This window comes from Balaenoptera ricei, chromosome 16 (genome assembly GCF_028023285.1).
Source record: "Balaenoptera ricei isolate mBalRic1 chromosome 16, mBalRic1.hap2, whole genome shotgun sequence".
Lineage (NCBI taxonomy): Eukaryota > Metazoa > Chordata > Mammalia > Artiodactyla > Balaenopteridae > Balaenoptera > Balaenoptera ricei.
Genome location: NC_082654.1, coordinates 50,835,681 through 50,857,879, shown reverse-complemented (window position 1 = coordinate 50,857,879; position 22,199 = coordinate 50,835,681). Strand labels below are relative to the sequence as shown.

Here is a 22,199-nt window from a genome sequence, read left to right as displayed (position 1 = left end):
TCCTGCCTGACTCCCATTAGGTGACTGAGGAAAGGTTAGTCATGGTTGGGTTTGAATTCCCTGGTGAAGGATAGAGGAAAGATGTTTCTGCAAAGAGCATGTCCTCTCGGCCTTTCCAGAAGGAGAGCCCTTGGGACAGCAAGGCAGGCCCCTTTGCACACAGGTGAATAAAATGCAAAGCTCTTTAGCCTGATTACTTGCTCCTCACGGAAGCTGCCATGGCGGCTGCCAGGAGGCTGCACTCCCCGCTGCGAACTTGCTTGGTGAGACACAAAGCAGGGGCCTAATTCCCACACCAAGGGCCCATGCAGAGAGCCCCAAATGAGCTCCTGTGCCCTCCCAGAAAGCAGTGCTTTGTGCTCCGACCCTGGACCCCTCCCCACATTCACCTCCCACCACCCTTCCCCTGGCTCACCCTGCACCAGGCATACCCTCCTCTTCACAGATCCTCCTGTGTGTGCCAAGCTCAGTCCAGCCTCAGGACCCTTGCACATGCTTTCCAACTGCTGAAATCGCTCTGCAGTCAGATCTTGCTTGATGGGCTCCATCACATCCTCCTGGTCACTCCACGAAAGCCTCCTCCTTGGCAGCACCGTCCCTGATCACTGCAACTAAAACAGTGTCCCAACGACCCACTCTCTTCTTACCTTGCCTTATCTTTCTTCATGGAGGTTGTCACTAACTGAATTACTTTGGGTTTATTCATTTATTTGCTTAGTGTCTGCCCACTGCCTCCACTAGAATGTGAGCTCTTTGAAGTCAGGGAACATATCTGTCTCAGCCCCTCTGTATCCCCAGTACCGAGAATGGCCTGATCCATACTGGCTGCTGGATTAATATTTAATCCATTTCAAGACAAGCAAACTGAGACCTGGAGAGCCACTAGAGTCATATAGAGCACAGCATCCCAGGGGAGCCTGGTCCGGGCCGGGCTCAGGCATTTACCTGGGCTGTAGGCTCACTTTTCATGTTTTTCTAAACCATGTCTCACTTGCAGGAAGGGACCAACCTCACCTCTCAGTTGCTTTCCAGTGCCCAGAAAGAGCTGTGTGGAGTAGATGCTCAGAGAGTCACCAAATACATCAGCCAGGCTTTTAAGAAATTGACCAGTTCCCGGTATCACACTCAGGAGCACCCAGGGCCGTGGAAAGCTACCAGACTCAAGAACAGGACACTGCCAGCCCCAGGATACGCAACTAGCAGCAGCACTGTGGAGTACTATTAGGGGCCAAACCAACACCAATGATAACCTCTGTCTAAGGAGTTGACCTCCACACACTTAGTTCGCATTTAACGTAGACTTTGAGAAATGATGGATAATAAGCCCAAGAACTTCCTGCAAATAAATACAAAGAAGGATCCTAAGGCAGGTCAGCAACATCCTGACACCAACTGGCAAGGGCAAGAAGAATAACAGATGCACAGAAAGTGGGGTACCTTGAGGATCCAGGAGTGAAACAGGAACTCTTAGGAACACTGTGCTAAGGATGATTGCTGATTCCTAGTGAGAAAGAACTGGGAAAGGAGAATGGGCTCACTTCATTCCATGCCCGTATTTTAATATGCTGAAGTTGACAGTATATAAGAGATAAGTCAGACGTTGCCACTCAGCAGTCTGAAAAGTCTTATCAGCCCTGCCACAGGCAGAGTTGGCCAATGGAGAGCTTAAAAATCTAGTAATTAGTTGCCGACATTTAAGAATTAAGAGATTTCACAGTAAAGTCCAGATTTCTGCCTCCTGTTGAGACACAGGAAGCAGCAGCTGCACCAGGCCTTCACGTGGGAGCCTCACTGAAGCCTGACCATCCCCTCCAGGGAATGACGTGCCCTCCAGGTGCCCACAGGTGCTACCCTCTCAGCTCTTCTCACAGCCCACCTGCTCTACACTTTAATATACCTGGCTGGAGGTCATGGGCATTCAGGTTTGTGATTTGTGTTATAGCTGGCTGGCATTCCAAAGGGTGGCTTTAGCCATTCTTACCTAACCCTTTGATTGTCTTCAAAATCCGCACGTGACAGAATTAGCCAAGAGTGGTTCTTGTGGTTGCCTGGGTTGGATGGACCCACTTGATTACTGCAGAGCCGCAAGAAAAGAGCTGATGCACAGCACCTTCCCCCATGCTGTCAGCATGGCGCTCTCTCCAGTCAGGGGCTCACCGGTGGGCACCCAATTCTCTCGCTCATAGCTCTTCCTGAGTGTGAATTTTCTCTCCAGTTAAGCTTGGCCACTCTTTGGGGGCGGAGCCTGTATCTTTCTCCCCCAAAGCACCCACTGTGAGGGGTCTGGGGGCAGGGCCCACTCTGTCTTGATGGTGGTCGACCACCCGACAGTCCAGAAGGAGCTCAAGGGCTGCTCAAAGCACTGCTCCTCTGAGCCACTGACACTTCCGCCCTTGACCCCAATAGCCCAGGTTGGTTCTACAATCTCAGCCAAGCACCATCCAAAGACATGGGGAAGGTATTATTATCCCAGTTAGCAGACCAGTAAACAGGCTCAAAAAGATGGCACCAGTTGTGAGCTGGGATCTCACTGTGTGCTTATTTGTTCCAAAGGCAATGTCCCTTCCTCTGTGCTGTCAGCAGCCCTAGCTCCTGAAGACGCACCATCGTGTCCCCAGCTGAGCATCTAAAAGCCTCAGATTTCCTCCAGGAAGAAGGAACTAGATGGGTACAGGAGGAAGGAGGAAAAAAAGGGGACACACTCGGGTCTTCTGCCCTGGCTCTTGTTACTGAAATTAAAGTGCTTCTAGTCCTGAATCTCCCTATGGAGAGATTCATGGTAGGAACCCAACGCCCTCCCTCACTGCCTGCCAGTGTACCGGGGCTTTGTATATGGGGTTGGGGGATGCACGCAAGTTTCCCCTAGTAAATGTTTCCTTCGATGTTCTACTTGCATCTGCTTCTTTCTCTCACACCTTCACACTCGTCTCCCCCAGCATCTCCTTTCTCCCCCATCTCCAGGGCTCCAACTGTGAACCACAACCCTTGCTCCTTGCTTTCTCCCTGACATCACTCATGGATGCAGATACTGAAGACTCACGGGTAACACACCAGGGGGAGGGAGACGCCACTCCACTCCCGCATAGCAAACAGCTGAGAAATGAGTATTAGACCCACCTATTAATGGCCCATCAACCATGCCCATGTCTCTCCTTCAGTCAATTGACCCAGCAGCAGTTCCCCATCAGAATCCCTAATGTCAACCACCAGCACATTTCAAAATTTGGAATGTTGACCTTGCCCAGAGTCACAAAAGATTTTATTCCTCTCAATGCCCTCAGGGCCTCATATCCTTAAATTTTCTAAGACTCATCCATCTCCCCGTTGACACAATAGTGCTAGCCATGTGCTAGGCACTGTGAAGGAGGAAACAGGGAGACCTGCACCCCAGAATGTTCTCTGTGCTTAATTCTTAGAGTAACCTTGTGAGTCAAGTATCATTAACTCCTTTGTACAGATAGGGAAGCAAAGCTCAGAAAGATGCACGGTGAGGAATGGGACAGAAGCTGGACCATGTCTGTTTGGAACTCTGCTCTTTCCCCGTCCCACTGACCACACTATAGAAGGGTCCAGTAAAATGCCCTCAGGCTTTCTGGTGACCAGAGTGTCCCCTGAAAGATGCTCTTCCAGGTGCCAAGGAGAGGCACAGGCAGCCTGTCCATCCCCTCACACTCTCTGCAGGTGTGTTGGCAAAGACAGGACTGCGATGGGGCAAGAGGGATCCCTCGTTCCCCGGATGAACTCTCAGAGGTATCCAGTCAACCTTCTGGAACCCTACCCCACCTGCTCCTCAATGGCAATTATCATCGAGCCCACCATTTGCCAAATTATAGGAGGAAAATGGGCCTCCCCTTGATCTGTCAAAGGCAGCAAGTTTCTTCCTTCTCCCAGTGGCATATAGTCGAAAAGATCTGGGCTGTGAGTCAAGGAGTTCTGAATTCCCATCCCAGCCCTGTCACTCTATCTGTGGGAGCACAAGCAAATCCCTAAATACCCCAGGCTCCAGAGCTCTGTGACAGCCCTTCCTTTCCAGCATTGCTGAGGAGATTTGGTGAGTTCATGGGTCTAAATAAGCGAGTTTGATAAAGGCCTGTTTTCCATCTCTCCTGCTGTTCCACATCCCCCGCCTTGCCACTCTCACCCCAAAGTTGAGCAAGGTCAAAACAAAGTTCAAGAGGACCTTCACAATGGTGGAGGAGTAAGACGTGGAGATCACCTCCCTCCCCACAGATACATCAGAAATACACCTACATGTGGAACAACTCCTACAGAAGACCTACTGAATGCTGGCAGAAGACCTCAGACTTCCCAAAAGGCAAGAAACTCCCCACATACCTGGGTAGGGCAAAAGAAAAAAAGGAAAAGCAGAGACAAAAGAACACGGATGGGACCTGCACCTCAGGGAGGGAGCAGTAAAGGAGGAAAAGTCTCCACACACTAGGAAGCCCAGGTCTTCACTGGCGGAGACCGGGGATAGGTGCGGGGGAAGCTTTGGAGTCATGGAGGAGAGCGCAGCAACAGGGGTGCAGAGGGCAAAACGGAGAGATTCCCACACAGAGGATCGGTGCCAACCAGCACTCACCAGCCTGAGAGGCTTGTCTGCTCACCCACCGGGGTGGGCAGGGGCTGGGAGCTGAGGCTCAGGCTTCGGAGGTCAGATCCCAGGGAGAGGACTGGGGTTGGCTGCGTGAACACAGCCTGAAGGGGGCTATTGTGCCACAGCTAGCCAGGAAGGAGTCTGAGAAAAGGTCAGGAACTGCCTAAGAGGCAAGAGACCACTGTTTCAGGGTGCGCAAGGAGAGGGGACTCAGAGCACTGTCTAAACAAGCTCCAGAGACAGGCGCGAGCCGCGGCTATCAGCGCGGACCCCAGAGACAGGCATGAGTCGCTAAGGCTGCTGCTGCGACCACCAAGAAGCCTGTGTGCGAGCATAGGTCACTATCCACACCGCCCCTCCCGGGAGCCTTGCAGCCCGCCGCTGCCAGGGTCCAATGATCCAGGGACAAATTCCCCAGGAGAACGCACGGCACGCCTCAGGCTGTTGCAACACCACGCCGGCCTCTGCCACTGCAGGCTCGCTCCGCATCCATACCCCTCCCTCCCCTGGGCCTGAGTGAGCCAGAGCCCCCTAATCAGCCGCTCCTTTAACCCCCTCCTGTCTGGGCAAGGAACAGATGCCCTCAGGCGACCTACAGGCAGAAGCGGGGCCAAATACAAAGTGGAACCCTGGGAGCTGTGCAAACAAAGAAGAGAAAGGGAAATCTCTCCCAGCAGCCTCAGAAGCGGCGGATTAAATCCACACAATCAACTTGATGTATGCTGCATCTCTGGAATACCTGAACAAACAACAAATCATCCCAAAATTGAGGTGATGGACTTTGGGAGCAACTGTAGACTTGGGGTTTGCTTTCTGTGTCTAATTTGTTTCTGGTTTTATGTTTATCTTAGTTTAGTATTTAGAACTTATTATCATTGGTAGATTTGTTTATTGATTTGATTGCTCTCTTCCTTTTATATTTTTTTTTCCTTTTTCTCATTTTGTGAGTGTGTATGTGTATGCTTCTTTGTTTGATTTTGTCTCTATAGGTTTACTTTTACCATTTGTCCTAGGGTTCTATCTGTCCATTTTTTGTTTTTCGTTGTTTTTTTTTTTAGTATACTTTTTAGTGCTTCGTAACATTGATGGATTTGTTTATTGGTTTGGTTGCTCTCTTCTTTGTTTTATTATTACATTTTTTTAATTTTAAGAATTTTTTTTATTTTTTATTTTAATAACTTTTTTTTTCTTTCATTTTTTTTCTCCCTTTTCTTCTGAGCCACGTGGCTGACAGGATCTTGGTGCTCCAGCCGGGTGTCAGGCCTGAGCCTCTGAGGTGGGAGAGCCGAGTTCAGGACATTGGTCCACCAGAGACCTACCGGCCTCACATAATATCAATTGGCAAGAGCTCTCCCAGAGATCTCCATCTCAACGCTAAGACCCAGCTCCACTCAATGACAAGCAAGCTCCAGTGCTGGACACCCCATGCCAAACAACTGGCAAGACAGGAACACAACCCCACCCATTAGCAGAGAGGCTGCCTAAAATCATAATAAGGCCACAGACACCCCTAAACATACCACCGGATGTGGTCCTGCCCACCAGATAAACAAGATCCAGCCTCATCCACCAGAACACAGGCACCAGTCCCCTCCACCAGGAAGCCTACACAACCCACTGAACCAACCTTACCCACTGGGAGCAGACACCAAAAACAACGAGAACTAAGAACCTGCAGCCTGTGAAAAGAAGACCCCAAACACAGTAAATTCAGCAAAATGAGAAGACAGAGAAATACACAGCAGATCAAGCAGCAAGGTAAAAACCCACCAGACCAAACAAATGAAAAGGAAATAGGCAGTCTACTTGAAAAAGAATTCAGAGTAATGACAGGAAAGACGATCCAAAATCTTGGAAAGAAAATGGAGAAAATACAAGAAAGGTTTTAACAAGGACCTAGAAGAACTAAAGAGCAAACCAACAATGATCAACAGCACAATAAATGAAATTAAAAATTCTCTAGAAGGAATCAATAGCAGAATAACTGAGGCAGAAGAACGGATAAGTGACCTGGAAGATAAAATAGTAGAAATAACTACCGCAGAGCAGAATAAGGAAAAAAGAATGAAAAGAATTGAGGATAGTCTCACAGACCTCTGAGACAACATTAAACACACCAACATTCGAATTATAGGGGTCCCAGAAGAAGAAGAGAAAAAGAAAGGGCCTGAGAAAATATTTGAAGAGATTATAGTTGAAAACTTCCCTAATATGTAAAAGGAAATAGTCAATCAAGTCCAGGAAGCACAGAGTGTTCCATACAGGATTAATCCAAGGAGAAAGATGCCAAGACACATATTAATCAAACTATCAAAAATTAAATACAAAGAAAAAATAGTAAAAGCAGCAGGGAAAAGCAACAAATAACATGCAAGGGAATCCCCATAAGGTTAACAGCTGATCTTTCAGCAGAAACTCTGCAAGCCAGAAGGGAGTGGCAAGACATATTTAAAGTGATGAAAGGGAAAAATCTACAACCAAGATTACTCTACCCAGCACGGATCTCATTCAGATTCGACGGAGAAATTAAAAGCTTTACAGACAAGCAAAATTTAAGAGAATTCAGCACCACCAAACCAGCTTTACAACAAATGCTAAAGGAACGTCTCTAGGCAAGAAACACAAAAGAAGGAAAACACCTACAATAACAAACCCAAAACAATTAATAAAATGGTAATAGGAACATACATAACAATAATTACCCCAAATGTAAATGGATTAAATACTCCAACCAAAAGACACAGACTGGTTGAATGGACACAAAAACAAGACCTGTATATATGCTGTCTACAAGAGACCCACTTCAGACCTAGGGACACATACAGACTGAAAGTGAGGGGATGGAAAAACATATTCCATGCAAATGGACATCAAAAGAAAGCTGGAGTAGCAATTCTCATATCAGACAAAATAGATTTTAAAATAAACACTATTAAAAGAGACAAAGAAGGACACTACATAATGATCAAGGGATCAATCCAAGAAGAAGATATAACAACTGTAAATATTTAGGCACCCAACGTAGCAGCACCTCAATACATAAGGCAAATACTAACAGCCATAAAAGGGGAAATCAACAGTAACACAATAGTAGGGGACTTTAACACCCCACTTTCACCAATGGACAAATCATCCAAAATGAAAATAAATAAGGAAACACAAGCTTTAAATGATACATTAAACAAGAGGGACTTAATTGATATTTATACGACATTCCATCCAAAACAATAGAACAAACTTTCTTCTCAAGTGCTCATGGCACATTCTCCAGGATAGATCATATCTTGGGTCACAAATCAAGCCTTGGTAAATTTAACAAAATTGAAATCATATCAGATATCTTTTCCAACCACAACGCTATGAGACTAGATATCAATTACAGGAAAAAAACTGTAAAAAATACAAACACATGGAGGCTAAACAATATGCTACTAAATAACCAAGAGATCACTGAAGAAATCAAAGAGGAAATCAAGAAATACCTAGAACCTATGACAATGAAAACACGATGACCCAAAACCTATGTGATGCAGCAAAAGCAGTTCTAAGAGGGAAGTTTACAGCAATACAATTCTACCTCAAGAAACAAGAAAAATCTCAAATAAACAACCTAACCTTACACCTAAAGCAATTAGAGAAAGAAGAACAAAAAAACCCCAAAGTTAGCAGAAGGAAAGAAGTCACAAAGATCAGATCAGAAATAAATGAAAAAGAAATGAAGGAAACAATAGCAAAGATCAATAAAACTAAAACTTGGTTCTTTGAGAAGATAAACAAAATTGATAAACTACTATCCAGACTCATCAAAAAAAAAAAAACAGGGAGAAGACTCAAACCAACAGAATTAGAAACGAAAAGAGAAAAGTAACAACTGACACTGCAGAAATACAAAGAATCATGAGAGATTACTACAAGCAACTATATGCCAGTAAAATGGACAACCTGGAAGAAATGGACAATTTCTTAGAAAAGCACAACCTTCTGAGACTGGACCAGGAAGAACTAGAAAATATAAACAGACCAAACACAAGCACTGATATTGAAACTGTGATTAAAAATCTTCCAACAAACAAAAGCCCAGGACCAGATGGCTTCACAGGCGAATTCTATCAAACATTTAGAGAACAGCTAACACCTATCCTTCTCAAACTCTTCCAAAATACAGCAGAGGGAGAAACACTCCCAAACTCATTCTACGAGGCCACCATCACCCTGATACCAAAACCAGACAAAGATGTCACAAACAAAGAAAGCTACAGGCCAGTATCACTGATGAACATAAATGCAAAAATCCTCAACAAAATACTAGCAAATAGAATCCAACAGCACATTAAAAGGATCATACACCATGATCAAGTGGGGTTTCTCCCAGGAATGCAAGGATTCTTCAATATATGCAAATCAATCAATGTGATAAACCACATTAATAAATTGAAGGATAAAAACCATATGATCATCTCAATAGATGCAGAAAAAGCTTTCAACAAAATTCAACACCACTTATGATAGAAAACCCTCCAGAAAGTAGGCATAGAGGGAACTTACCTCAACATAATAAAGGCCATATATGACACACCCTCAGCTAACATCGTTCTCAATGGTGAAAAGCTGAAAACATTTCCACTAAGATCAGGGACAAGACAAGGTTGCCCACTCTCTCCACTATTATTCAACATAGTTTTGGAAGTTTTAGCCACAGCAATCAGAGAAGAAGAAATAAAAGGAATCCAAATCAGAAAAGAAGAAGTGAAATTGCTGCTGTTTGCAGATGACATGATAGTATACATAGAAAATCCTAAAGATGTTACCAGAAAACTACTAGAGCTAATCAATGAATTTGGTAAAGTAGCAGGATACAAAATTAATGCACAGAAATCTCTTGCATTCCTGTACACTAATGATGAAAAACCTGAAAGAGAAATTAAGGAAACACTCCCATTTACCATTGCAACAAAAAGAATAAAATACCTAGGAATAAACCTACCTAAGGAGACAAAAGACCTGTATGCAGAAAACTATAAGACACTGATGAAAGAAATTAAAGATGATACAAATAGATGGAGAGATATACCATGTTCTTGGATTGGAAGAATCAACATTGTGAAAATGTCTATACTACCCAAAGCAATCTACAGATTCAATGCAATCCCTATCAAACTACCACTGGCATTTTTCACAGAACTAGAACAAAAAATTTCACAATTTGTATGGAAACACAAAAGACCCCGAATAGCCAAAGCAATCTTGAGAAAGAAAAATGGAGCTGGAGGAATCAGGCTCCCTGACTTCAGACAATACTACAAACCTACAGTAATCGAGACAGTATGGGACTGGCACAGAAACAGAAACATAGATCAATGGAACAGGATAGAAAGCCCACAGATAAACCCACGCACATATGATCACCTTATCTTTGATAAAGGAGGCAAGAATATACAATGGAGAAAAGACAGCCTCTACAATAAGTGGTGCTGGGAAGACTGGACAGCTACATGTAAAAGAATGAAATTAGAACACTCCCTAACACCATACTCAAAATAAACTCAAAATGGATTAAAGACCTAAATGTAAGGCCAGACACTATAAAACTCTTAGAGGAAAACATAGGCAGAACACTCTATGACGTAAATCACTGCAAGATCCTTTTTGATCCACCTCCTAGAGAAAGGGAAATAAAAACAAAAATAAGTAAATTGGACCTAATGAAATTTAACAGCTTTTGCATAGCAAAGGAAACCATAAACAAGATGAAAAGACAACCCTCAGAATGGGAGAAAATATTTGCAAACAAAGCAACTGACAAAGGATTAATCTCCAAAATAAACAAGCAGCTCATGCAGCTCAATATCAAAAAAAAAACCAAACAAACAACCCAATCCAAAAATGGGCAGAAGACCTAAATATATTTCTCCAAAGAAGATATACAGATTGCCAACAAACACATGAAAGAATGCTCAACATCACTAATCATTAGAGAAATGCAAATCAAAACTACAATGAGGGGACTTCCCTGGTGGCGAAGTGGTTAAGAATCTGGCTGCCAATGCAGGGACACGAGTTCAAACCCTGGTCCAGGAAGATCCCACATGCCGTGGGGCAACTAAGCCCATGCACCACAACTACTGAGTCTGCGCTCTAGAGCCTGCGAGCCACAACTATTGAGCCCACGAGCCACAACTATTGAGCCCATGTGCCACAACTACTGAAGCCCATGCACATAGAACCCATGCTCCTCAACAAGAGAAGCCACCACAAGGAGAAGCCCGTGCACCACAACAAAGAGTAGCCCCTGCTCACCACAACTATAGAAAGCCGGCACGCAGCAATGAAGACACAACGCAGCCAAAAATAAATAAATAAATTTATAAAAAAAACAAAAACAAAAACTACAATGAGGTATCACCTCACACTGGTCAGAATGGCCATCATCAAAAAGTCTACAAACAATGAATGCTGGAGAGGGTGTGGAGAAAAGGAAACCCTCCTGCACTGTTGGTGGGAATGTAAATTGATACAGCCACTATGGAGAACAGTATGGAGGTTCCTTAAAAAACTAAAAATAGAACTACCATATGACCCAGCAATCCCACTACTGGGCATATACCCTGAGAAAACCATAATTCAAAAGAGTCATGTACCACAATGTTCATTGCAGCACTATTTACAATAGCCAGGACATGGAAGCAGCCTAAGTGTCCATCGACAGATGAATGGATAAAGAAGATGTGGCACATATGTACAATGGAATAGTACTCAGCCATAAAAAGAAACAAAATTGAGTTATTTGTAGTGAGGTGGATGGACCTAGAGTCTGTCATACAGAGTGAAGTAAGTCAGAAAGAGAAAAACAAATACCGTATGCTAACACGTATATATGGAATCTAAAAAAAAAAAAAAAAAAAAGGTTCTGAAGAACATAGGGGCAGGACAGGAATAAAGACGCAGACGTAGACAATGGACTTGAGGACACGGGGAGGGGGAAGGGGAAGCTGGGACAAAGTGAGAGAGTGGCATGGACATACATACACTACCAAATGTAAAATTGATAGTTAGTGGGAAGCAACCGCATAACACAGGGAGATCAGCTCGGTGCTTTGTGACCACCTAGAGGGGTGGGATAGGGAGGGTGGGAGGGAGATACAAGAGGGAGGGGATATGGGGATATATGTATACATATAGCTAATTCACTTTGTTATACAGCAGAAACTAACACACCACTGTAAAGCAATTATACTCCAAAAAAGGTGTCAAAAGAAAAAAAAAAACCAAAGTTCAAGAAAGGAGGCATATGGCCCCTGTCACTCACAGACCTTCCTCCCAGGAAGCCCATCTGGAAATGGTAGACAGATCACAAAGTGGCCCCATCCACTTTGGCCCCATCCAAACTCATCATCCTTTACTGTTTCCACTCCCTTTGCAATGTAGCCTTGCAGTTCCCCCAAGAGGAATTTCCCCAGCGTCTCCTTCGCCTGGCCCTTAAATCCAGGCTCGTGGCTTGCTTTGGCCAAGAGATCATGGCAGAAGCCATGATACACCAGGTCTGAACCTAGGCCTCAAGCAGCCCTGAGCACTTACATTTGCTCTCTTGAAACTCTGCTGGTGCCCAGTGAATAAGTGTGGGCTAGCAACTGGTGATGAGAGACCCAAGGCCTGGTCACCAGCCACCCCAACTCACAGCCAGCCCACCACCATCCTAACCGGCCAACCCCAGCTGAACGGCCAGTTGACCACAGATGAATGAGCAAGCCCAGACAAGATCAGTCATATCTGACCCAGGTCTGCTGACCAGAAGACTCATAAGTATGAGTATTATTGTTTCACGACACTGAGTTTGGGGATGGTTTGTGATGCTGCACCAGCTAGCTGATGCAGAGGCCTTCTATTCTCCAAGCCGACTGGCAGCTTGGACACAAAAGGCAGACGACCAAGGCCAAGTTCCTGATGGCACCAAGCAAGGGCCCCATTTGGTAGCATGCAGAGGATGGCACCAGATATGGGCTGCAAGGCACAGACAGCTTCTCTGAGATGAATCCTCGCCAGACGGGATCACCTCGCCTCAACTCTGCCTCTCTTTAACACCCCAGCCTTCCCGTGGCTTCCCGCAGTGCTGAGGAAATTCTGCTCCTTTCCCACTGGGCTCCCCACCCAGCCCTTCAATCAACAAAGGGCTGACTCACCACCTCAGGGGAAGCCTCCCCAAGCTGAACACCCTTAGGGATCCAGAAGCGGAAAGGGTAATTGAGTCATTCCACTGCTGCAGGCTGTTTCCCTATGTAAATGCCTATTTCCCATGCCTGCCGCCTCCCCAGCCCCAGGGGCTACCTGCTAATAAGCCACAGAGACCCCTGCAGGGAGGAACTGACACTCTGCTGGCTATTTAATGGTCCACAGAAGAAGAAAAGAACACCAGGTACCTCCAGGCCCATGCTTCAGGTTCAAGATCCCTCTCTTCAACCCCAGAAAGGAGCAGACAGGCCTCGCAGACAGCTGAGTAAGGCTTTCCTGAGCACCAGGAATGGTGTGGCAGATTCAAAATGCAACTTGAAATAGAAACAGCACTCAAACAGCAAACGAACTCCAGAAGGTCCAGCCACATTCAAGCATTTCCCTCGAGGAGGGCTTGGATGCTCCTTTGAAATTTAAAAACCAAACATTTCATTCTTTCAAAACAATCTCTTATTCAGGTGCCCCTGCTTGGCCTGAACCTTAAGAATGTGTTTACTCTGTGCCCACTGGGTAACTGAGCGTCCAGAGAATATCTGCCTGGAGCAGGAGTCAGGGCTCCTGGGAGTCAGCCTTGCATCCATCCCTTTGAAAACCATCATCCACAGGCTCTGAAAAGGCCATTAACAAAGATGAATATGTCCCAGTCCCAGCTCCTGGCCTCACATGCTCCTAGGTTCCACGGGGAGAGAGACAAACACGCTCACAGCACAGTGGGGGCTGGCTGTGGGCCCTGCGGTGAGGGTGGCCATGGAGGTATGCCCAGGGTGCTGCAGTGCCCTGCAAGCCCTCAATGGCTTTCCCAGGGTGTGTTGCAGCAAAAATAGAAATGAAGTTTTCCCTCTCCTGAGAACAAGGAGAATAAAGGGAACAGTGAACAGGCTAAAGAAGAAACATAACCTGGCCTGAAAGAGTTAATCACTCCTAGTTTTTTTTTTTTTTTTAACTGTTACTAATCTGTAACTAGATTTGTACTTCACAGAGCTAACCTATTACTCTTTAACACTATGTGAATTACATCCTGCACTACCTTGTAGCAAATCACCCCATGTAGCATTTGCATTTCAGAAAAAAAGGTCTCAGGCAGATAACCCAGAGACAAACGGACCCAATTACTGGGCTGCCTGATGCCAGCTGTGACTCTTTTGAAATAATGCAGGAAGACGAAGAATGCAAGACCTTCACTACTTTGATGCTTATCATATACCCTGCACTGTGAGCCCCACATATAAAATCTTCTCTGATTCCCGAAGGAGTAGGGGGGCCCAGTTCTTGAGGCGCTAGCCTGCTGTGTCTTCCCTTCTGCCTGGCAGAAAAATAAAGCCATCTCTCTCTTCCTCCAAAATCTCTGTCTCCGTTATTTCTGTTTGGCATCAGTGCACAGAGAAGCCGAGATTTCGGCAACAGGTGCACAGGGTTCAGAAGGATGAGAGGAGTGTGGGAACAGAGAAGGAAGGAGACAGTGACCTGGACACAGGCCCTGGGGGGACAGCTGTCTGTTCCCTTCCCCATCTCAGCCAGGCCCCGAATTCCGGCTGTCTTGAGCATCGCAGAGCTCCAAACCTGCCAGAACAAACTCTACCGAATATCTCTTCCTCCTGAGCTCATTTCTAAGAATTTCTAAAGGGAAAAAAAAGAATTTCTCAGACTCGTTGTACTTTTGCTAAACTACTAAGGCTTTAAAATCCGTAAACAGTAGGATATAATTAAATGCAAATGCGGGGCCACATTTAAAAATTAATCTTCTATAATTAATTAGCAATTTTAAACATTCTGATAAATGATACTTAAATGGCACAGAATTATCCTAGCTCTGAGTAATAAAGTCATCTGCTGAAGATTTACCATGGTGGAGTGAGAAATATTTGCATGTATCATGTGGGACAACAGAACATTGCAATCACTTAATTTACCTTTGCTATGAATGTATTTAAAAGCACAGTCTTTATATTCAAATTGTAGGAGCAAACTCACTCACTGCAGCAAACTCTGAGAAGCAACTGATTCGGAGCCAGGCATTAACCCTGGCTGTGCTTCTAGTAAAGATTAAATTGGCCTCCAGCCACACCCCTTGCCTGGGAAGCCAGTCCAGGTCCCTTCACATTCACCTACTCCTCCCAGCCTGGGTGAACGATGGCCCCCACTCCCAGAGCAATGGGGAGCTGTCCTACGAACAGGTTGCTCCCTTGTGGTTCTTTCTCTCATCCTTCTCGGTACAGAAAGAGGTCCCTGGTATCATTCTAACCGCAGAGGCAAAGCCATCAGCTGCAACTGTCACTCGGTGCTGCTATTTCTTTCCCAACATTGCAATGCCTTCCCCAGACTGCTCTGCCATCAGCAGTGCCTTTCAGGGTGTGTGTGTGTGTGTGTGTGTGTGTGTGTGTGTGCACGCGTATGTGTGTGTATCAGTGCCTCTTGGGCTGTGCTAGTCTGAGGGTCTGCTTGTACCAGAGTATGTGGCTGGTTGGCGGTATCACTGTATCAGCCTGTATCCGTGTGTGCGTCCGTGTGTGGGGTGTGTGTGTGTCCAGTCTCCCACACCTGCCTGCACTGCTGCTTATTGCCAGCCCTCTCCCAACCCACTCACCTCCCTGCACAGTGCTCTCCCCCTGTGGTACCACGTGTCACCCGCAGGAAGAGCTCACCCCATTCGCTGACCGAGGAACCAAGACCAGGCCAAAGGCAGGGTTCTGAAGCAAACTTAAGCCTTCCAAAGAGCAGAAGTTTTAAGACCCAAGCCCTTGCTGATGGGCTGGCCAAGGACCTGATGACCAACCAAAACAAGGCAACTGAGGAATATACAAGAAAACGTAGCTTTGTATTGGAAGTAAGAAATATAAAATATCCATTCATCATTCCCTCAACAGCCACTGCGGGCCAAGACTTGTGCTGCTCTTGGAAGATAAAGCAGTGGACACCACGCAGTCCCTGCCCTTGAGGGGGTCACATTCCCGCGGGAGGGACAGGCTGCACAGGGCTGGACGGCGCTCGGACTGCAGGGCGGGGGCAGGGCACGGTGTCTACCTCACGAACTGTCAGCAAGCAGTGGCAATTCTTCTCCATAAATGCTTAAAATACCTTAATTTTTCTACTTTTTCCAGTAAAACAAAACAGACTGGGAGGGAGAGGAGAGAAAAATAAAGAGGATACAAAAGGGAAGAGGGAAGCCCAAGTACAGCTAGAGACAGAAGCACAGAAATAACGAATGAGAGCTGAAAGGACAAAGTCCTGGAGTCCCCCTTCCCCGCACACGCCCAGAGGAGGCTCTGGCGGATGAGAGCCCTGGGGCGCCCCCTCTCGGCCGCCACGGCCGAGTGCCCAGCAGGACCACGGCCACGGTGTAGCCACAATGTTCGACACCATGGCAGGTCCCCAGGAGAAGGCACCACCACTGTGTTCCCAGCCAGTACTTGATATGGTTCCTGGTCCATAGTAGGCACCCAATCTGTACTGGCTGCATGGATGACTGGGTGGGTGGATGGATGGATGGACTGAAGGACTGATGCATGAACACACGAATGGACGGATGGACAGACAGATGGACACACAGACACATGGACAGCTGATGAACGGATGGATAGACTCTCCTTCAGGAAGATGAGATGAAGCCCGGGGCCAAAATGGACTGTGGACTGGAGGGCTCCCCATGAAACCTGACCTGGGGAAGAAATAACAGAGAGACGTACACACCCCTCAACAGCTGTGGCTGTGGCTATGGAGGCCACTATAGACTATTAACCTCGAAGACCCTGAAAAGAACAAACCAAGAACAAACCGGTCCCGAAGTCTGGATTCCCCACCCCCGGAATAGGGAACCCCTTCCTGCTGCCATCCCAGCCTCAGCCCCACCACTCCCCACCCTGCACACCCACTGCAGCAACCTCACCACACACATCCCTGAAGATCCTAGGGCTCTCCAGACCCCTGTCTCCAGCCCCACCTTGACCATGAGGTTAATCAAAGTTCATCCCTATAGACCCAGACCCAGTGTCACCTACTCCAGGGAGGATCCCTGACCCCTTGGCCACCCCCATCTCTCCCAGACCAGAGGACATGGCTCCATCCTCGGTGCCCTCACAGGACCCGGTCCACACCTCTGCTTTTATAGGTGAAGGGGTTTGTTTACACCTCTGTCTTCCCCACCAAGCTGGGAGCCCCAAGAGAGCAGAGACAGTAGCCTTAGCGCCCGGCACAGAACTTAGCACAGCACTCGGGTTCATTAAATGCTGGACAAATGAAAGAAGGAACTCCTGAACAGAGGGGAGGTGGCTCCAGCAGCCAGGAGCAAGACCCCTGGCCTTGGCCCCTCTCAGCAGCTGTCACCTTGATCACTTCAGGACTTCCACAGCCCTGGAGTGAGTGAGGAGAGGACAGTGACATTCCCACCTCCCCTGGCTGGTTTGGGCTGACAGGCTACATGAGTATAGCATCATAGATGGCTGTCACCATCCACTAAATCCCCACTTGGCAGACAATGGTCCAGAGAAGAACCAAGGCCCAGCTCAGGATAGGATGAGTCCAACTCAGTCCCAATTAGGGGTGATTGGAAGGTGCCACCTCCCCTCACTCCGAGAGTCCCAGTGTCGAGCCCATGCAAGGCTTCCCTCCATGGCCTGTGCCCTCACAGCCCCCCAAGGGCAGCACCCTGGGGGGCTCCAAGTCTGGAACCAGGAGACGGGAGTTCTGTCACCCCTGAGCCCAGTCTCCCCAAGGGGAGCCTTTTAAAGATAATGCATTGATGCAGTGATAATATTAACACTGTGATAAAAAAAGATCTCAGAGGAGGCAATGTGGATTCAAGACTGAGTGATACAAGCTGAGAGGAGCTTGAGGCGGGGCCCATTATATGAGCCCACAGGGCCCCCCAAGCAGACCCCAGTGCCTCAGCCTGCGGCACACCCCTCTTCTCACCCACCATCTAGGCTAGACTCCCCAAGCCCACAACCCCTGGCAAGGGCAGCCCCTTGCAAAGTGGGATCACAGAGAGGCCAGAGGTGCATGGGCCCCCAGACCGAGCCCCCCACACAGCCCCAGTGACTGAGCGGATCTCCCAGCACAGCATATGAACAGCCTGGCAGGTCCCAGACAGCCATGTCCGTGTCATATAGAATTTGTCATTAACGACAGCGAAAGCACCGGCCTTCCCAACAGATTCACATGCAGCAAAATGTAAACGATTCAAGCAGAACTATCTTCCTCCCTCACTCCCATCAGCCAGGCTTTCTGAGTGGGGAAGTGGAGGAGGTACAGCTAGGAGGACCACATAACCCAGTCCTACTGGAACTTGTCCATACCAGGCCTGATCGGACACAATATCAACATGTCATCAATAGCGGCGCGGCTCTGAGGCCATTCACTTCCCCGCAACAATGTTCTGTGTTTCATAAAATTCAGGACATGCCCTGGCAGTGGGTCACCCTTGTGAACCTCCTCTGTCCTTGTCACAACAAAGAAGAGGTTGGGTTACTCTGCTCAAAAAGCCCAAGCAATGCCTGTGTGCAGTGCACAAAGGTTTTGTTCTGGGATTGGCATCTCCAAGTCTCTCCTGGAGGACCCGCTGGGCTAGCCAGCCATACAGGACACGTTCACCTCCAGAATCCAGGCTCCTTCCCCTACCACGCTTAACAGATGCAGTAAAATTCTTTGAGCATAAGCACCCTAAAAACCTTTGCCAGACACTGGACAGAGGCAACTGAATTATACCTTCCCCCATGAAACCAGCATGGCCCTGTTTTACCCAGTACAGTAACTCCTATGCTTGTCTTTTCCATACAGGCAGACCTCAGAGATATCGTCAGTTTGGTTCCAGACCACCGCAATAAAGCGAATAGTGCCATAAAGCAAGTCACATGAATTTTTTGGTTTCCCAGTACATATAAAAGTTATGTTTACGCTATATTGTAGTCTATTAAGTGTGCAATAGCATTATGTCTAAAAAAACAAAGTACATATCCTAATTAAAAAATACTTTATTGCTAAAAAATACTAAGCATCATCTGACAACAGAGGGTTGCCACAAACCTTCAACTGGTGAAAGACACCATATCTGGGAAGCGTAATAAGGCTAGATGTGCCTGTAACATGGCACAGAGGGGCTCTGGAGTGGGTCATTCTGGACTTGAGTTCTGTTCAAACCCTGGGTGACTGCTTGCATGACCTTAAGCAAGGCATTTAACTTCTTCAGCTCCAGTTGCCTCATTTTCAAAGTGTTAGGATTAGAGAAGGCACACAGAGGGCCAGGCCCATGGCGGGCACCCAGGAAATGATGGTACCCTCCCTCCTCCTGATAGCAGGCACGTGGGACCAGAAACCAAGACTCCGAGCAGCCGGAGCTGGAAGCAATGAAGCCCAGGTGCTGTCCTCCCCTACAATCTCTGGCCACCCCTCCCAGGGGCTTGTCATTCTTGCCCGACATTAAGAGCAGCCACTCCAGGGGACTTCCCTGGCGGTCCAGTGGTTAAGACTCCGCGATTCCACTGCCAGGGGCCCGGGTTTGATCCCTGGTCGGGGAACTAAGAGGTTACACTGCGAGGTGCAGCCAAAAAAAAGAGCAGCCACTCCAGGAGCAACCCCAGCTCCGCAGCACCCAGCAAAGCAAAGGCTTTGCAAACACGGTCTGGGAGATCAAGAAGGCAACCGGCCAAAGCCAAGCCAAGTGTATCCAACACTGCAGGAATTTGCATAATTAACCACTTGGAAATAATACCTTTAGGCCAGTCTTGGTTATGTGTTAAATCCTTGCAGGGCCTAGAAACAGGGCAAGAGCTGAATTCATCTGGAAGGGAAATGATGAATGTGAACAGTGAACAAGCACAGATGCATCTCGAGAAGCTATGTGTCCATCACCGCCTCCATCCCTACTTTCAGATGAAGACACTGAGGTTACAGAGGTGAGGCAAATGACCCAAGGTCACACACAGAGTAAGTGGGGGAGCTAGACTCGACCCCAAAGTTGCTTACATCCAAAACCAACGTTCAGCAGAGCAGTAGCCAGGAGGAAAGGAAGCAAGGAGAGGAGGCGAGGGATTGGCGAGGAGAGGGGAGGGGAGGAGCCCGGCGACACTTAGCAGACACCAGCCCCAGAGCAGACTCCACCGGCCTTTTAGCAAGGAGAAAAGCTTTCCTGGGAGCAGACACTGGCACGGACACTGCTGGGAACATTCTGAGAAAGCCTTGGACACATTAGTGCTGCTAATCCTAGCCTGCCCATTACTGGCCTGAATGACTTCATACAGAGAAATGTGTTCTGGTGAAAATGCCGAGCATCGCCCGGACCTCACAGCCGGGCTGACCACCAGCGTGATCTGGGGCCTGATTAGCCCAGAACGGCAGGGCTGCTGGCCAACTGCACCAAATTAAGCGTTCCCAAATTTTAAGTTCTCCAGCAGTGGGCTTCGTGCTGGCTGCTGATGCATGAGGTAGCATTTCGAGTAATAATTAATTAGAGAAGAAAGCAGAATAAGCAAGCAGAGGACATCAGATGGAGTTAGTACAATTCTGCCTTTCACTTCATTTTACATTCAGTCAGAGAGGGCCAACAAAGTGCCCGGGGCTGGAAAGAGAACCGCCGGGAGCATTCAGCCACCCCCTGACTCCTTCCGTCCACCGCTGCTGCCAGGCACACCACACCCGCAGCCTGTCCCCCAAAACCTACCCAGGCCGGAGAGGGACCTGCCAACTCCAGGTTGTCACCTCTTTGCCATTAGACCACCAGGGCGCACCCATCATCAGCTCATATAGTACTTCTAGTTTTCTGTTCCCAAATTCATGGATTCTTTGTTAAACTGGTGGGTCTGACCCCTAATAAAGTTGTTTAGAAAAAAATCATTGATTATCCCAGGCACCAAAAAAATAAGCACGTACACCAAGTATCATTTGGTGACATGCAAACGACACCTGCTCCGGGTGTTAACACATCCCAAAGCAGAGCTGCCCACCTCTGCCGAGAGCTGGAAATTTACTTTATCCCTAGAGGCTTACACCTGTCAACCAAGAGAGGAAAATTAAAAGGAAAAAAACAACAACGGCCTAAATTTTGCTGCAAAATTCCCTGGCAGTGACTAATAACCAGGTTTCCCACTAGCCGCCCCCAGCCTCTCAGCATCTGGGCAGGCGTTGGGTCACCTGTCGGGGACCAGTCAGGAGTCAAGTTGTGCTGGGGTCTCCTCCTTCGTGGTATGTGCTGTGGGCCCAGCACCCAGGGATCCCCACGTCCATTTCAGCCATGCCCGAGCAGACAGTGCCTGCAGCCCACCTGAGCCACCCCCAGGGAGCCCTGGGCAGCGCTCCTGCGCCCCAGGCCCCACCACCTACCTCGTTGATGAAGGAGTGTGCCCCCAGCGGGCTCAGCAGCAGGATGGCGCGGCGCAGTGTGTCCCGGTAGCGGTTCAGCTCCTCTGTCTTCATCGTGGTGAAGAGGCTGGTGAACACGTGGCTGACGTTCTTGTCCACCTTTTGTAAAGAGACATCAAGGCCCAGCCGCGAGGCCTGGTCCAGAAAGCTTTGGAGCCCACGGATATCTGAGCAGTGGAGAAGACGAGGGAGAGAGAAACATCTTTAAGCGGGAAGGGACCTTGGAGGGCGTCTAACTCCAATGCTACCCCCTCCCATATGGGCCTTGAGCAAGGATTCAAGTCCGCCTCCATGGTCCAATGAACAAAGGATGGAAGGCATGTATTTAGTCCCAATGTCCCTCAGCAGCATCCAGCCCCTGGGTAAGTTTCTCCCACCATAGGAAGCACTTCCTGCCATCCAACAGGTCCTGTGGCCACAAGTGTCCTGCATGATAAGCTCCTTTTCTCTCCCTATTGCTTTCACCCAATGGGTGTGAAGGTTCTGGCAGTTCTGTCCTGGTTGCTACATGTGGTGGTGGTCCCTAACCCTGGACCCCTGTTCCCTCCACCTGGCTCTGCTCCCCAGGGCTATGACTCCTTGACCCTCAGTGGTGAGCTAAGGCCCCTGACTGCCCTGGTCAGAGCAGGCCCAGACTCAGTCCCTGCCCCAATCCTGTAACTGAACAGCTTGCACCCTCACAGCCTCCCTGAGGCTTGGGACTCTGTCTTGTTCCAGGGACTTGATTTTCCTGGATGAGCTCTCCTCCTCCACTCTCTTTCCAGCTGGGGTGATCTCACCCCAAGTCCAACGAGAACTCTGCATCCTGACTGGTTCAGGGGTGAGCAGGTGGTCCAGGATGGTCCTAGACTGAGCACCGTCCTGACACTTTGGTGGAGCACCCAGGAGAGAGGTCTGCTATTTCCCCTGTGATCAACCAAGGGATCAGGATACAAGCCCAGGGCAGGAGGGGAGCATGGAAAGCTGGAATAAATTACCAGGAAGCAGGAGCCCATAAGGAGCTTGGGGCCCAGCTACATCAAATATT

At 47.9% G+C, this 22,199-nt stretch overlaps 1 protein-coding gene across 1 annotated transcript in view; it reads right to left on the bottom strand.

Moving 5' to 3' along the window:
• The window catches only part of GRID1 (glutamate ionotropic receptor delta type subunit 1), a 647,037-nt gene that overhangs the window by 431,735 nt on the left and 193,103 nt on the right, over positions 1-22,199 (bottom strand). Inside the window, exon 4 of the mRNA XM_059899403.1 lies at positions 21,134-21,339. Coding sequence (XP_059755386.1) covers positions 21,134-21,339 — 206 coding nt within the window. The remainder of the gene's footprint in view (positions 1-21,133; positions 21,340-22,199) is intronic.